General features: G+C 23.5%; 1 protein-coding gene across 1 annotated transcript; it reads left to right on the forward strand.

Annotated features, from left to right (window-relative positions):
• The first annotated feature begins 1,804 nt into the window (after window positions 1-1,804).
• LOC112688688 lies at window positions 1,805-16,872 on the forward strand. Its single transcript, XM_025562049.1, has 24 exons — window positions 1,805-2,082; window positions 2,917-3,019; window positions 3,768-3,913; window positions 4,454-4,513; window positions 4,578-4,728; window positions 6,450-6,613; window positions 9,051-9,134; window positions 10,625-10,790; window positions 11,341-11,489; window positions 11,574-11,706; window positions 11,776-11,921; window positions 12,020-12,091; window positions 12,186-12,372; window positions 12,944-13,086; window positions 13,882-14,050; window positions 14,281-14,480; window positions 14,548-14,637; window positions 14,832-14,880; window positions 14,946-15,084; window positions 15,323-15,515; window positions 15,623-15,702; window positions 15,780-15,909; window positions 16,007-16,069; window positions 16,703-16,872. The coding sequence occupies exons 2-24, from the start codon at window positions 2,980-2,982 to the stop codon at window positions 16,802-16,804; spliced, it is 2,856 nt and encodes a 951-aa protein (XP_025417834.1). The 5' UTR covers window positions 1,805-2,082; window positions 2,917-2,979; the 3' UTR covers window positions 16,805-16,872.
• The last annotated feature ends 933 nt before the right edge of the window (window positions 16,873-17,805 follow it).

Raw genomic sequence — 17,805 nt, forward strand, 5'->3', positions numbered from 1 at the left:
ACTGTGTGTCAAGCTATATCAAGAGGCCATCTATTAAGGTGAAAGTGGATTATAAATATACTGTAACAAAAAAAAACAATATGATTATATAATGCCGCGTCCACACCCCTATGTAACATTGTTATATAACAGTGTTTTATTATATATTATACAAATTTGATTAAAATGTTTTATAACATATATAACCATATTATTTAGCAAAATTTGTTTTCCACCAATAACGAAAAATATCACAAAACAATTAAATAACATTTAACATTTCAAGCATAGATACAGGAATTTATTAGTTTATTTTAAATTTAAATTTAAGTTTATTCCCTTATTATTTTGGTATTTAAGTATTATTGTTCAATTTTTTTTGTGTATCGAATAATATTGTTATATTTTTGTACTTACTGTATCTTATACTGAATTATAGTAAGTATGGATAATTAGTTAATTATTATCATATTAAAATTATTAAAAAAAAATCACTTTTATATATTCTCGTAGGCTATCTACCAATGCGTCACAGACTTCTGGTATTATGTTGGAAATTACTTGTTTAAACACTTTAAATCAGGGATGGAAAACCTTTTTAATTTTTTTCGTTTTCGTTTTTGTTTATTGATTTAAAAAATATCGTTTTTGTTTTACATTTTTAAACGTTTTTGATTAACATTTTTGATAATTTTGTTAATTTTTTTTATATATATTCTTATTTCTTATACCTAACTTATAATAGTTATAATGAATATTCAATATACTGAATTTAGGAACGCACTTAAGTTATAATTAATTATTCTTAATATTTAAAATTTAAATTTCAAATTAAAAAGTTTTTAAAAATTACAATGGTAAAGAGTAAGTATAGATGTAAAGTAAAACACTATTTCAGATTTCTATAAAGTCATGTTATTGTTACAATTAACTATAATAGCCAATAGGATAATGAGTAGTAGTTTATTTAATTTTATAAATAGAAGTTTTCTCGTTGATACATTTTACACGGTATACCGTTTATACAGTTTTTTACGGTATACCGTTTAGACGGTTTTTTACGGTATATCGTTTACCAAAATAATTTGAAAAGACCGGTATATCGAAATACCGGTACACCGGTATTTACGGTACACCGAAAATACCGTTAGCTCTAGGGACATTTAACAACATTTATTTTAATTTTTGAAAATATTTATTTTGGTTCGATTTTGATCAAGAGAATAAAAATGTATTAACTAGAGCGGTTATACCTAGTTCTGTTAAATCACGTCAACAATATTTCAAGATAAAAATAAAAATAACATTCATTTAAATTTTATTCTATATTGTATAGTAAAATAAAACATTTCTATGTCAGACCCCACGTAAGTTTCCATAAAATAAATGTTTACCATGATAATTATGAATAAACTTAAAAAACAAATATTATATGATCATATTAATTTTTTTGTTACAACAAATATATTTATAATCCATATTCGGCTCTAATAAGTGGCCTCTTTAAATAGTCTGACGCGTATTTCTCTAACTGTGGATCCACCCCTGAACGAGAGATGGACTTTTCAACTCCATTTTAAACGTACTTTGAATGACATTTTGTACGAGAACTTCGGTAGATGTCCAAGATGGTCAGAATGGACGTAAACCTGTGTCATGAATTAGAGAAACACGAACGTGGTCTCAGATATAAGGTTTGACAAGTGGAAACCGCGCTCAACTCGTCAAGAAATAATTTCACTGACATTGTGTACTACATTTTCTCGACGTATATGTTTACCCGAGTTGTGTGTAATGTATTTTTTGTGGACATTTTTTCTGCTTCCTTGACCGAGATAAGGTTTATCAGTTACTAGCGAGACACTTTCTCTTTGCAACAAGCCGCCGAAAGGTCGTTTACTTGGCGCTTATCACTTATTGGCGATCGCGGTAAGCGTCTTAAACACCAACATTTATTATTCACCGCAGTCCAAGATCATGTGTAGGCGGCTTCGAAAACTTCAGTCAGGACATATAGTCCCGGAATCTATCATCGTTGACATCGTCAAGTAGCTCAACGAAAACTGGAACAGCGACGGTTTCGTTTCAACTGTTTCGTGCACGGTAAGACATAAATCCCGGTAAGTCTTTCCTGAATCGCGTGGCGTGTTGCGTACCAGTTTACATCTGGCGGTGCGCACCTCCCACCAGCAAACCGTCTGAACTTTATAGAAAATTTATCGTTACTTGTCGGTCGTGTTCGGAAACGAACTTCCAAATGGCCGCCGCACGATAACGGTAATTTGGGAAGTTAAATAAAGGTCCGTGCTTTTGCGATCGCTATTCGGTAAGGGCAGAACCGCTTGAGACTATAGTTTCCTTTGCAGACGGAGTGTAACTTCGTGATGGATACTCAATTTCTCATTCGTCACTGATCCGCGGTTGCTTAACCGGCACCATCCATCGTTACCCGAAGTCCATATAATTAAACATTTCATATTATAATCGTCTTAATCTTCAGTTCGAATTATCATAATATTTATCTACCACGTTATCATTTATCTTGAAAATAAATCATGCAAATATAACGAAAACCTCTTGGATTGGTGTGTAACACATCCGATTTATTTAATTTGATTGTACATTATATAAACAGTACCCTTGGTATTTTATTTGCCACGTCCATCTTTCATTCTTTTTTTTTTTTAATTTAAATACTTCCTAGTCTTATTTGATTAATTTGCTTCACTTTGATTTTTATAATAAATAACGAATAATTAAATAATATTTTGATCAATTAAACTAAACATTATAAGTTTGTGGTAATTGGTCTACTGATCTTTGTATACGTGATTCATTATTATGATAAAAACAATGACTTTTTACTTCAACATCAACAAAAAAACCGCTTGTAATATTTGTTATATTTAAAAAATGTTTGTATGTTTTATATTTCAGTATTACAAGTATAATAAGTTTTCAAGAGTGAAGTACAACAACTACAATAAAACTTAATACAAAATGTCGTCTAAAACATACGATTCATCATATTCTAAAACTGGTAATATGTCTTATTTACATAATTAAAAAAAATATTGCCATAATTTAATTCAAAAGACAATTTGTTATGTTTAATCGAATTCAAAAGAAAATTTCAATCATATCAGATCTGAATAAGCACTAATACAAAGGATATCTTATAATTTTTCTCTCATATTTGTGTTTAACATATAAGGACCATTTATCTAGTTATGAACATTTCAGGGGCGCCAATTCAGTTTTAAAATAGGGTTGCGAAATGTTTACCAGGCCACATTTTTCTACTACCAGGCCACAGTTATAGCAATGAAAATTGAAATGTAGGTATGACACTATGTTTCAATTATTTCTTATCTTACTATTAGGGATGAAAAATAAATCTGGAATAAAAATAGCTAATAGCAAAAGAAACTGCAAAATTAAAATAGAACCCTATGCTTCCAATAGAACTTCTACTTTTTTTAGATTACAGTAGTTATAAGCAAGCAACTTTTTTTGTATTTAATATACTGTTATGTAATTTAGATTACACCGTCATCTATAAGCCTAATTCAAACATTAATTAATTGAATTTAATACATTTTAGATACATCGGGCATCGGCGCTAACATGAAATTAAGGCAGGCCAATTATGATACAGGGAAAAATAGGGTCGCTAATATACATATATAGTATACCCTGCGATACTCCAAATGGCACCCCTGGAACATTTATTTTTCATATGCTATGAATCGTTATATCATATCTGATTTATTTTTTTTATGTAATAGATATGTCCAAATCAGAAATGAAACATTTTTGTACTTATTGTCAAGATGAAATCTCAAGTGTTCCTTGTCAGTCCAACACTGCTAATAATTCAATGACTATTTTTATTCATTGTGCAATATGTGAAGATATTTTTCTTTGTTTAATGGTAATTTCTATTAATATGTATTATAATTGAAAAGTTATATCTAATAATAATTAATTTACTAATTATTGTTATCGCAATTATTAATTTTTTTTTTTTTTTTTATATTATCATCGTATTGTAATTAAAAATCAATTTTTGAATATTTTCTTTCAAATTTAGACTATAGAGTATATTTATTTGTGTTATTTGGTATGTAATTTTTAATTACTGATTAAAAATTTTGGTTCAGTATCAATAAAATTGATTTCAATCCCCTATACAAGTTGAACAAAGGAACAAATATATGTAATTTAAGTTTGATTAGGTAAAGTACTTTATTTTCATATGAAGAAAATTTTATTTTTAATTGCAGTTTTTAAGTCTAATAGGACAATATTAAAAAAAAAAAATGTCTTTTAATATTATTATTATATTATTTATATTCTTCTTATAAAAATGCATATTTGCTTATTTTATTCATCATTAATTAAATATATTTTTAAGATCAGTATAATTTTTCTTTTAAGTTTATGTTTTATATTTATTTGCCTATGATTTTAGTGTTTTTCCAGTGGTGCTGAAATTGGCAATCACAAGAACAATCATGATTATAAATTAGTTGTAAGAATAAGTTATATAATAAATGATTTTGGCATAATTTAATACAGTTTTTTGTTTATTGTAGACATTTTCTAAATCAAATTTATATGCAGTTAAACTCTTGAGTGCTTTAGAAGAATGGATTTCCGAAGATACTGAAAAATACCTCAATACCAGAAGACTTGTACTTAGCTGGAAAGATGTTGCTAGTTTTGTTGGATCTGAAAATCCTGAAGGTATTATTGTATTATATATTTTTAAGCAAAATGTTTTATTATTACTTCTGTTAATTATAATGAGTATGTTACAAAAGAAAAAAATATTCAGCTACCTTAAAACATTATTTTCTTCAATTTATCGTAATATATTTAATCAATATTCTTAATTTAATAATAAAAAATGAGATTATAATTAATAAATTTTTTTACTTTTTCAAGTGCTTAATATAAAAAATAATTTATATTTTATTTAATAACTGTAATTTAAAGTTAAAAAAATGTACCCAAGATGTTTGTGATAATTATTTATTTATTTTATTATAATGCCTTTAAAAAAATTAGCTATTTACATATATATATATAATTTAATTACAAAAAAGTAACAGTAAATAACTATTCAAATTATTATAGAGTTAGGTTTATTTTTATGGCGTAATAAAAATGCTTACATTTAATGAAATTCGTAACTTTTTTCTTTGTTATAAATATTTATTAGTCTAAATGGTTTTATATTGCGCTTGAAAAATTAAAAAAGAAACAAAATTATAATTACCAATAAATTGTCATTTATATAATGACCATTAATTGAAACTGGTTTAAAAACTACTTTTCTAATTTATTTTCCGTGTTTAATTCAATGTCAATTTATATATATGCATTAATACAACATAAATACCTTATATTTTTTTACCAAGACATTTGATATACATTTAATTATTCACTTTAAGCTAGAAAATAAACATTGAACACGGGTATTGATGGTAGTATAATGAATTATAATAAATTATGGTACATATAATTAAATAATTCAAATTTCTTGAACTCCAATAATATAAAGAATTTATATTATATACTAACCTTCTCCATAGTATATTAATTTAAAAAGCACACGTGACCGAATAGTTTAAAAATTTACATAACTAGGGTCCGTGGGATGCTTGCATCCCTAAAATGTTTGTAATATCTACCCATTTATACACTAAAAAATGACTAAATATATATTCAAAATATGAAATATGCATTTTAACAAAAAAAAAAAAACACCAAAATATGCAGAGTAAAATTTATTTTATCTTTGGTATTAAAAATTAATTATAATTTATAATTATTTCATTTTTATTAGTTGTTATTTTTGTATTTTATATTTTTTTAATATTATATACAAATTTACAAAATGAGTGTTATACTGTGATACAATGTTTATTTTAATTTGATCAAACTTGAATCCAAAAAATATTTTAGACAAAAAACAATTATATGAATATTTAATTTATTATTTATCTACTTGTTATTTAAATTATTTCTAAAAAAGATCAAAAATCTAGTGAAATATGCTTTTAAAATATGCAAAGCAAAAATAGTTTTATTTGATTCAATATAACATGAATCAAATTCGTTTTCAAATCCGTATTAAATAATTAGCTCAATATAAAAATAAAAAAAATGTGCAATTTTATAAACATCCAAACCTTATCCATAACCAAAAAAAATACTATTTCACATTTATATATTTAGGTATTACGTATTAACGCAATTATAATATAATAAATAATTTAAATAAATATAAGTGATCTTTAAATATTTACCAATAAAAATATAACAATTATATATTTACTATAGTCACTAGAACCTTTAGGCTTATATTGAGTATATTCAAAGTAGAAAGACCCAAAAGTGTATTATTATTTCTTACGTGAATTTGATAATTAATTATTATTGTTTTTTTTTTTTTTTTTTAGAAGTAAAAAAAGAGTACTATCAAACTTATGTTGATGGACCATTAGGCCAAAATATTATTAAACTGGTAAATAATTATGTTGGTTATCGTTCAATTATGACATTAGATCAAGCCTTAAAAATGAAATGTTTTGAAAGTTGCCCCACTTATTTTCCTACGAGTAAAGTAAGTATGTTTTCTAAAATTATAATTACGACTGATTAAAATCTATATTTTAATCATATAACTCGATAATCATGTAAATTGAATTAACACCTATTAACTTTGATACAACCATTTTTTAAAGTCAGAACTCAAGGATTGATGATTATTTAAAAAAAAATAGTAACTGAAAAATGTATATGCTACGGTTAAAGTATGAAAATTGGGTAATGTACACATCATCCGGGTAATGTAATCACTACCCATGCTTATTGGATAAAGTATACATATTTGTAAAACATTTATTTTTAGTTACATTAACCGGGTAATTTATACATTATCTACCTTTGAGTGAACAAAGTGTTTTCATGAAATAAAATACGACAGTATACAAATTGTAGATAATACAACAAAATATAAATTATACATTATGATAAATCGTGTGCATTGATATTGTATAATAATTTTAAACTTCAGTACGGTGCTATCGATTTTCAAGTTCACTTGTTTGGTTCATTAATGTTTGATAATTTAGTTTTTTTTTTAAAAAGAGAAATTATATGACAGTTTTAATAAATTAATTTATAAAAAGAATGAGAGTTCGGTAAATTTAACGAAATCAAAGTATTATAACATATTATATGATTAAAAAAATGTATGAAAACTAAAGTCAGTTCGTCTGGCCTTTCTATCCGGCCGATTTCCTTCATTTTTTTTTTTTTAATAAAAGGTATTTGGGCTCAAATATGTCATCAAGTCATCAATCATTGAAATTTACTCAACTCCCACCAACGTGATTCTTCCCTGTACATTTCTTATGAGATACATTCACTCAAGCAATTCAAATTTTCATAGCTCCTCTTCTAATGAATGGATCTTGATCGTTTCACTCTCAGAACACTTAGTGGATCAAGCTATTTCTTTTGAGCATTTAACTGCTTAAATTCGTTGAGTTTGAGGAAAGTTATGTGTGCACTATCAACTTTACTTTCAATTTTTTCCAAATATTATATTCTCATTGGCTCTTAACCAGTGATATAACAACAAACAACTCACAAACAATACTAATATTATTACTTATATTAGTTAATATTGTTTGGAAGGAATCACTATAAAATGATTTTATGTAATAATTACACCCTCTCATACATAGTCTATCCTAATGCTGCGGAACATATATGTTAATAAACACTCTCTGTCATTTCGATATGTCTTTTAACTTTCGATATAATAGTTATTTATTGATTTGTTAAAATGTGTTTATATATTGATTCGATTTCACCTATACTTTTTATTATATAGATAAATTATCTATTGCAAATTTTCGCAATGGGTATACTAGTATTATAAGAAATAAGAACCGTGAAAAAAAAACAAATAAATCATAATGAACATTTTATAAATATTTTACTATTGTCGGCTACAAAAAAAACATTTATGTGAAATAGCTAATGCACAATTTCTTTTCGATGGTCAAAGTATTAAAAAATATAAAAATTATAAAAATAATAGTTTAATAAATAAATGTACGAGTAAATGTAAATCTGGGAAGATATTTTGCAACTCAAAATACCACCTGAATCTGAACTGTTCCAATAATTAACTATATTTAATTTTATAAATTTTTTTATATATAAAATAATAACTTAATAATACTTACATAATTTACTTAATAATTTTTTTTTCGGATGAATATGATTTGGTTTTTTTTTTCTACTTTATACCTTATCCATAGCACACTGGATAATGTACATATTATACTATTCATATGAATTAGGTGTACTTTACCCGGGTAATATGTAAACTACTCATTTTCTAACCTTACCCGTAACATATATATGTCGTCATAACTTCTAAAAAATTATCCAAAATAACAAAAAAATAAATACTAATAATTATTAAAGCAAAATAAACTTTTTGATATTTTGTAATTTTTAGACATTTATAAATATAGAATTGGATGAGTACTTGATTTTATAAAATTTTTTGAGTCAAAGTTTTCGGAAAAAAATGTTCTCATAAATACGAGTATTCGATTTTGCTCGACTTAAATTAAGTATTTAAGTTGAATCAATTGCTCAAATGTATTTCATTCTTTATAAAAAAAATAAATGTTAAAACTATAAATAACTGGGAACTAAATATTTCCGATAGGAAATACCCGTAAGATATCTGATTTTAAATTATTAACAGTAAATTGTTATAGTTTAGATATTTTATTACCATTTTATTACCATTTTAATACCATTTTATTCAGATAGGTAACCACGACTTTTTTTCTTAAGTACCTACTCGAATTTTGAACTCGACTTGACTTGATATCGAAAAACAATTCTCGTCCAACTCTAAAATATTGATATTTACACATATTGCTTAATATTAGTATATAAAAATAATTTAAGACGACTTGTTATCATTTTATTTTATTAATGTACTTTTATGTTATTTATGGATTTTGCAGTTTATAAGATTTCCAGAAGATAAAGAAAAAGAAGACGGTTATATGATTTATGAGGAATCATACAATGAATTTGAAAAATATGAGGTAATATATTGAAATAATAACAATATACCATTATTTTATATAATATATATATATATAAGGTATATATAATAATATATAATTCTCTTATTTTTGCAAATCATACTTCCAAAATAAGATAACTAAATTTGAAAGAAATAAATATTACATAAATGTACACACTATAAATCAGAAATTAAGATTTATTTATTTATAAATTAAGTCTTATCTTATAAATTGTTTGAAGTTTTTGACTGATATTCCAATCATAATTGCAAACGTTTTAACATTTTTAAATTCTTTTGGTATGTCAGCGTTTGTTTGGTTTTATCTCAAATTATTATAAGTAATTTGTATTTTTTTTTTAATCTTGAACCTGCATACAAAAAAATATTTAAATATTCCCATCACAAAATGAACTATGTGGGCAACAAGCTTGAAGATCTTATAGGCCATAGAATTACTCCATGGATACCAATTCATCGGTCAGGAAAAATATAATTTTAATATTATCGAAAAATTATGGCGTTGTGTACTGATGATCTTGTAAATACATAATTTCCCGTGTGGCTAGTGTAACATTTTCTAAAATTAGTATTTATTTACATGAAAATCTAGATATTTTCTACTTAAAAGTGTTCCGTCATAAAAATATAGACCTTAAAGTTTTCCACCAATTAACCCACACCACATTTATACCCCAAGCTGCATGAAAGTTAGTTTCTTGAGAAAAGTGTGAATTTGTATTATTATCCCAAAATCTATGGTTTTGCTTATTTATTATATTATTATTTGTACATTTAGACTCATTAGTCCACAAATATCACTAGAGTCTTCTTTATTTATGTCTTATCTGTTTACAAATAGGTATTTAACAATATCAGAGATATTTCAATTTTCAAGTATTAAGTTGAACATAATTAAATTTTTGTCAAAACCAAATTATTCGTAAATATTAAACTTCAACATATTATAACTTTACCAATTTTCTAATTAAAAAAAAAACTTTTTTTCATGAAAATTGTTAAAAAAAAAATGGTGTTGACATTTAAAAAAAATTAAATGGAATTGTTCATGCACATATTATCTGTGTCAAAAATTTGAAATTTGTCTAAAATTGTGTATTTTGGTACTCCCTTTTTTTCCCCCGAAAACCCTATTTTAATGCAATGTCTCCTAATTGTGTAAGTTTATAATATATACTTTTAGATATAATATAACAAATAGGAAAATTGATTTTATTAGATATTTTTAGTCATTGTATGTGTATACTGTTATTAAAAATTATGTGAATTTTTTTTTAAATTTAATAACACTCTAATGACACTCTAATAATGTAATTATTTTACATTTGTGCATAGTATAATGCTTATGGTTCAATATACATGATGCCTATATAATATTTACTTACTTTTTCAATTTATATTATATTATTCTATAAACTATAAAATATTTTTAGTTATATTTATATAATTTCTTACTATTTTCTAAATTATTTTATTATTTTATTTTAGGATATGAAATTTTACGAAGAAACGCTTGATAGTTATCAACTTCAATTATTAATACAATGCACTAGCGAGTTTGGGTATGGTAATTGGGATGCTATTTCTAAACTGTATAACTCTATCATACATGAAGAATATCATAAAGAAAAATGGAATTATCTATCAGAACAAAGTGATTTGCATTTTTATTTAAATTTTCTTCATATTATTTTTTTGTAGCACATTATAAAACTGTAAGAAGGATCTATTGTTAATTTATAATTTTAGTCTGAAATAAAATGTGCATTTATTGTTTTGCTATAACACATTTTAAAACAATATGATGGAATAATAAAATGGTTGTGTTGTAAAATAAAATATTTGCTACCTGATTCAATACCTTCTTCATACCTACATTGGCGCCGCGAAAGAGGTGCAAAGTGATGCACTTGCATCCCCTGGATTTAAAAATAAAATAAAACAATCATTTTGGATAGAGGCTATTATCACTATTGGATTTTCTAGTAGTCTTCATGACTTTGTAATCATTGAAAAAATCATACAATTTCAAAAATATTCCTACATATTTAACTTAAATAATTTAAACATTATTTAGAAATCAGGGTATATACTATGCATGATGACAAAATTTCTGGTGGCGCCTATTAATACAAATGTATTATAATGTATAGTGTGTAATCACATTATAATATATTCATTTTTTATTTGTACATTATAAACAGGAGTCAAAGAAGAATATACACTACGTTTTATTCAAAATCCATTATTATGTGGAACTTGGTTACCATTGGAGCACACAAGACCTTTGATACCTGATCGAACAAATCGTATACAAGGCCCTAAAAATGGATTTGAAGATTATTTAAAAAAAGTAGGAAACTGTAATTTTATAGTTTTACTTTTTTTTACTAAATTAATGTAAATTTTTAATTAAGTTTTATTATTATTATTTAAGCAACTTCCCATAGATGATTTGGATATATTTTTTTATCCACCTCCATTGAATAACTATAGAACAGATAAAGATGAATTCCATTCTTCTTGTGAATATTCAAACAATAAACCAGAGAAACTATCTGAATTAAATCGTATGCAAAAATGATTTTTAGTTAAAAATATCTTAGTATCATAATTATATTATTTATGTTTTATTCTAGCTTCAGAATGTGTCTACTGTCAAGAAGAATTTGCTGTTATTGGATATCGGATCGATAATCATAAGTTTTCAAACTATAAGACCATTACAAAGTATTCTTGTTGTACAAATAAACAAACATGTGAAAATATGTATCTATGTCTTTCGGTTAGTTATGTATAAATTAAAATTTTTGAATGAAAAATACATATTTATTTGCACCAATAAATGTAAGTTTAATAATAATTCATACTATATCTATGAAGTGTTTAGGAAGTGGAGCAGAAATTGGAAGACACAAGAGATATCATAATTACAAATTAATAACTGAAGTTAAGGTTTGCATAAACTGTGTTTTAATAATTTTAAATATTTTTTTTATTTTTATTTAAATTGACTACTATATAATATAATTTTATTTTATTTTTTCAGCTTTATTCTAGTCAAAATTATTTTCATGAAACAGATTGGACGGCTATGGAAGAATTGGCATTTCTATATGCATTAGAAGAATGGACATGCAAAGAAACAGAAAAATATATAGATCCTATAAATTCTGAAAATTTGATTAACGATTGGAATAATGTTTCCCAGCATGTTGGATCAAGAAATGCTAATGGTATGCCTAAAACAGATATTTATAGAATGTTAAATTTTTATTAATTAAGTTTAATAGAATAAGTAATTAAAAATGTTCAATTTTCTTTTATATCGAAAAATTCACAAATGTGTAGATTTTGGATTGATATCAAACTTAATTGATATATAAAAATAAAAAATCAATGCAAAAATTTTATTGTAATTTTTCCGTTTTCAACAAATTTCAAAGTTAGATATTTATTTATTTTATGTATACTTAATTGTGTAGTTACTGCCACATGACAATTTAACAATTTTTTGTTTGATTCAAAGCTAGTTCCATTAATCGAGAGTTCATAATGAAAAATTATTTACAGTAATAGCTATGAAAATTAATATTGCTATCTTACATTTATGATTCACAGAGACTAATGTACATCTTTTTTTAAATTGTATTTTAAGTAACACACATTTTACATTAAAAAAAAAAAAAAAAAATTATTATCATAAAAATATTAGCTATCAATTCTAATTAAAAATTTGTTTACATTTCTTAATAAATTATAAAGTAAAATTGCAGTTAATATATATTTCAATAATTATAATTATAGAAGCGGAAATTGAATTTGAACATTTTATTTCAAATCAAAGAATTTGGAAGTTGGTAGCATTATACACAGGTACTGAACCTTTAATTACATATGAAGAAGCAGTTGAAATGGGGTGTTTCGAAAATCATAATAATTACTTTAGTGTAAGTAAAAAATTGTTTTATAAAAAAATTAATAGTTAAAATATATTTTGTTAAAACAGATGATACCCTTTTGGTATTGATAATCCATTAAGGTCAAAATAAATAATAAAGAAAATCACAAAGAAAGAGTCTTAGAATTGATGAATTTGAATTATCGTCACAATTTTTATAATCATTCTGAATTATTCTTAATTTATTATATTTTACTAACAAATTTTTAACACTTTCAAGGTAATTTTTTATATAGCTGAAAATGAATGAATTAAAATATTATAGACTTTTCTAATTTTATAAACGGATACTAAAATGTTTTGAAGTATAATGTATAAATTAATTGTTTGACTTTTTTTAAAGTTGAAGTGTATAAACCTCTTATTCAGTTTTTGAACTTTCATTGTTTTATACAACTGTTTCAATATTGAAACTACTAATTTATTATGTAACTACTTTCGAAATGTTAACTTATATTATTAATTTAAGGTTAAACTTTTATCTCAAATCATGAATTCTCATAGAAATTATTTTCAAACATCATTTTAAAAGGCTCTATTTTTTTTTTTATGTGATTACCCTTGTATTAAAGTTTTATTAAGTTAAATTATGTTTGATAAAATTAGTTTAAATATAAATAAAACTACACTAGTTATTAGCAAAATGTAAAAGTGTTCTAATTATTATTTCAAAAAATTTATTAATACTGAACTTTTAAAATTAAAATTATTTGAAATTGAATATTTAAGTTGATACATATTTTTATTATATTTTTGTAGCAATAACTTAATTTTTATTTTATAGGCTTTAAATCGTTCACAAAAAAATATTTGGAATAAATCTGATTTAAAATTATTATTTGATTGCATGACTATTTATGGTTATGGTAATTGGCAAACAATTACAATAGAATTCAACAAAATTATGGCTGATAAATATTTTGGAAATCAATGTGTAATAAGAACACCTGAAGGTATTTATATATATATACCTTACTTATTTTAATTTATACTGTAGAATTTTGATTATCTACATCTAGTCTAAGAAATAAATATAACAATTAATGTATGAATTTTATTTGATTAATATAAATATCAACTTATCAAGATTTTACTGTGCCAATATGATTTTTTGTAAAAAAAATATGTTAATTATAATTGTATGTATATATATAACATGTCTTGTTGTTATTTTTCGCTATAGAAATAAAACACGAATGTTTACTTCGATTCTATGATAGGCCTATTAGGCAAAGAAAATGGAAGCCACCGTCTAACTCTAGACCAATCATATTTGATCGTACACATTATTTTAAAGAACCTGTTAATTTGAAATATCCTGTTATGAACTCCAATTTATTTATTCAAATTGGTTATGATTATGTTAATGATGAATTTGAATATGTGAGTAAAAGTTAAATTTTTAACTATATTAATTTTTATTGTTATTTCAAAATTATTTATTGATTAGCCTTATATGGATCATGCTGAATCTCTTTTGGACCTTATGGGAGATTTTGAAATTAAACCAAAACTTCCTTCTGAAGACAAGTTTAAAATGGTACGGAATATTTGAAATATTATTATTGTTATGTATTTCTATATGTAAATACCATATTAGATCAGAACTATAAATTTAACTCTTTTATATTCATAATAAAATAAATAAATTTATGGTTTAAATTATAAATCAATAACTTAAAATATTTGGTTAATATTAAAACTATATTTTTGTGTTTTTTTACCCTATTATAGAAATTAAAGGATCAGTTCAATATAGAACCTTACTTGAATATTGAAGAAGGTAGAGCTATAATCATTAAGATGTTTATTGGTTCATTTTTAATGTTATTATTTAAACTTTTACAGAAAAAACCATTATATCCTGTAAACAGTATAATGAAGTTTTAAATCAACGAAGAATAGCTAAAGCATGTGTCCACAGTTATAGATTAATTGAACAATTTGCAATTTACAAGGATAAACAATTGCCAAAAATAAAACCGTTGTGAGTAACATTATACACAACTTTATTAAACTGTATAAATTAATGATAACATAATTTTATCTTACCTTTTTTTTATTTTGTTTCACCATGAGTTATTGTCAAATTGTTCTTTAACCTATATAAAAATCGATTATGTTTACACAGTTTTATATGATTTACAAATGAGTAAATGTAAATAATAATTTTCTTATTAGTTAATAGTTGTTTTTATTTATTTAATAATGTATATATTTTTAAGTTCTGTACAGTCCTTTGGAGAGCGGCTAGTTAAAATGTCAAGATTCATGACTCTTGACATTCATAGGTCTTTGATTGAAGGAGCCAAAAATGAAAAACTTTTGGCACATCGATTAAAGGAATTACAATTTTACAAAATTATAGGTTTAAAAAAATTAAATGAAATCGATGTGTTTAATAAATTACATCAAAAGGTAAATACAGTAAAAAATTAATATTGGCCAAATAAAATAATTTTTATACTTTCTAATTCCTCTATCAATATATATATATATATATATCTGTTTTTCTTCAACTTTAGAATTTATCAAAAATACTTGATACTGATTCAGAACGTCAATCATCAAATGAACTAATTCCTTCTGGATCTGACGGAAAAAGGTATAATATACCATTACCGGACTATCTATTATTAGTTTATTATAAATTGATTATTTATTTACTCATTTATATTTTAGAATAATAAATTATGTTCAAAGTATATGTTCCACATTATCTACATCTCAACATTCTCAACCTGTCCAAAACAAATTGGGATATTTACCTAATGATAAATGCGAAGAATTATTAACAAGAAATGAAAAAATGGTATTTTGAATATAACAATTTATTAGTATAATAACTTCAAGTTAACCTATTATGAAAGATTAATTATAATTTTTGAACTATTTTTTATTTATTCCAGTTATGTCAAAAATATAATTTAGATCCAAATTATTATTTGAATACAAAATTCAAAATATTAAATGTAAGTTCTTACATTAAATTATAATTAGTAATCATTATTTTAACCCTTGCATTTTTGTGCAAATAAGTGATAAGGACATCTGAAAACTACTTATAATAATTTATAAGTATTAAAAATTGTTAAATTTAAAATTTAAAGATATTTATCCTAATTAAATAATGTAAAATTCCATCTAGAAATGCATACTCTTTTTATTGTACATTTAATTTTAAATTAGGTATATTTTATTAGTACAGTTTTCTTATTTTAAATAAATGTATATGAAATAAATAATAATTATTAATTAAAGAACTTTAAAGTATTTAGTAGGAAGATAGTCTAGCCAACTATATTAATAATGGTAATAATAATCATATTAGTAATAATTATAATTTATTATTTAATTCTTCAAATATTAATGTTTTCAAAATGTATCATAACATTTATATCATTGGGATGCCACAAGATATATTGGTGGACATTTGCTACCGTTTAATGAATAGCAATTATGCTTTTTTATTAATTTTTATTTTAACACATCTTGTTATGCAGTTATACAAACGGAATTATTCATAAGAATTTTATTATTTTATTGATAAATAATGTAAGATTAAATTTATATTTCTCAAAAACATTAATATTTCATTTTTACAGATTGGTCTTCAGGAAAATTCTCCGAAAATTGATTATATTATTCACAAGTATTTAGTTCATGTCAATAAAGTTAGTGTTTTACCAAATTCAAAATTATCATGAATTTTAGTTGTGTAAATTATTTGTACCTCAAGTTTTATTCCAAAATTATTAGAATGTAAAATTAAATAATAATATTAATTGTGCTGTGATGTCATTAACAATAATTTTTTAGCTATTTGTGAATTTAATTTTAGCACTTTTAAATTTAGTTTGTTGAATTTTCTAATAGTTACTAAAAAACACTGTCTCTTTTAAGTCATACTTAATCAATGTGTATACATTATATATATATATTATTATTAAAATACATTTTTTTTTTTTTTGTTATACCTGTGGAATATTTTTAATTAATTTATAGTTGAAATTTTTGTTTAGCACTATTTAATATAATTACAATATAAGTTATTTATCTGAGTATACTATAAAATAATTTGAAAATATTTATACTTTTTTCTTTGATACAAATATACATAATTAATTTATCTAATAACCTTTATGTTAAACTTGATTTAATTTATCATTTGAAAATTTGAGGTTCAATTTTTTTTTTTATTATAAAAAATTACATTATGTTGTCCTCCCATAAAGAGTATTTTAATGGATTTCACTGCTGTATAGGTATACTGATATTCTTAAGCTCAACAAAGAGTAAATAGGTATACAACTTAAATGTTTTAACAATAAATGGGCATTACATAACCAATGTTCTAAACTTCATTTTTTATTTTAACTCAAAAATTTGCAAAGTTATTATGAATGTTATATTACACAATATAGATAATATCTACAACTATTATATATTATATTAAATCACTCTAATAATGACGAAAGTGACCATATTCTACAATTTTTATTTCAGCATAATTATATTAAATATAATCACAAATGTTGTGTTTGTAATTGAATGTATCAGTTAATTTTGTTTTTAATTATTTTATACTTAAGTAAAGACTCAAGTTTAATCATATCTACTAATAAAATGTTAAACATTTGTTATACTCAATTTGGTATTCATTATATTTAATTGTTACATTTATTTTATTCTTGGATTAGAATAATTA

Source organism: Sipha flava, unplaced genomic scaffold (genome assembly GCF_003268045.1).
Source record: "Sipha flava isolate LNK unplaced genomic scaffold, YSA_version1 0_pilon_pilon, whole genome shotgun sequence".
NCBI classification, from domain to species: domain Eukaryota; kingdom Metazoa; phylum Arthropoda; class Insecta; order Hemiptera; family Aphididae; genus Sipha; species Sipha flava.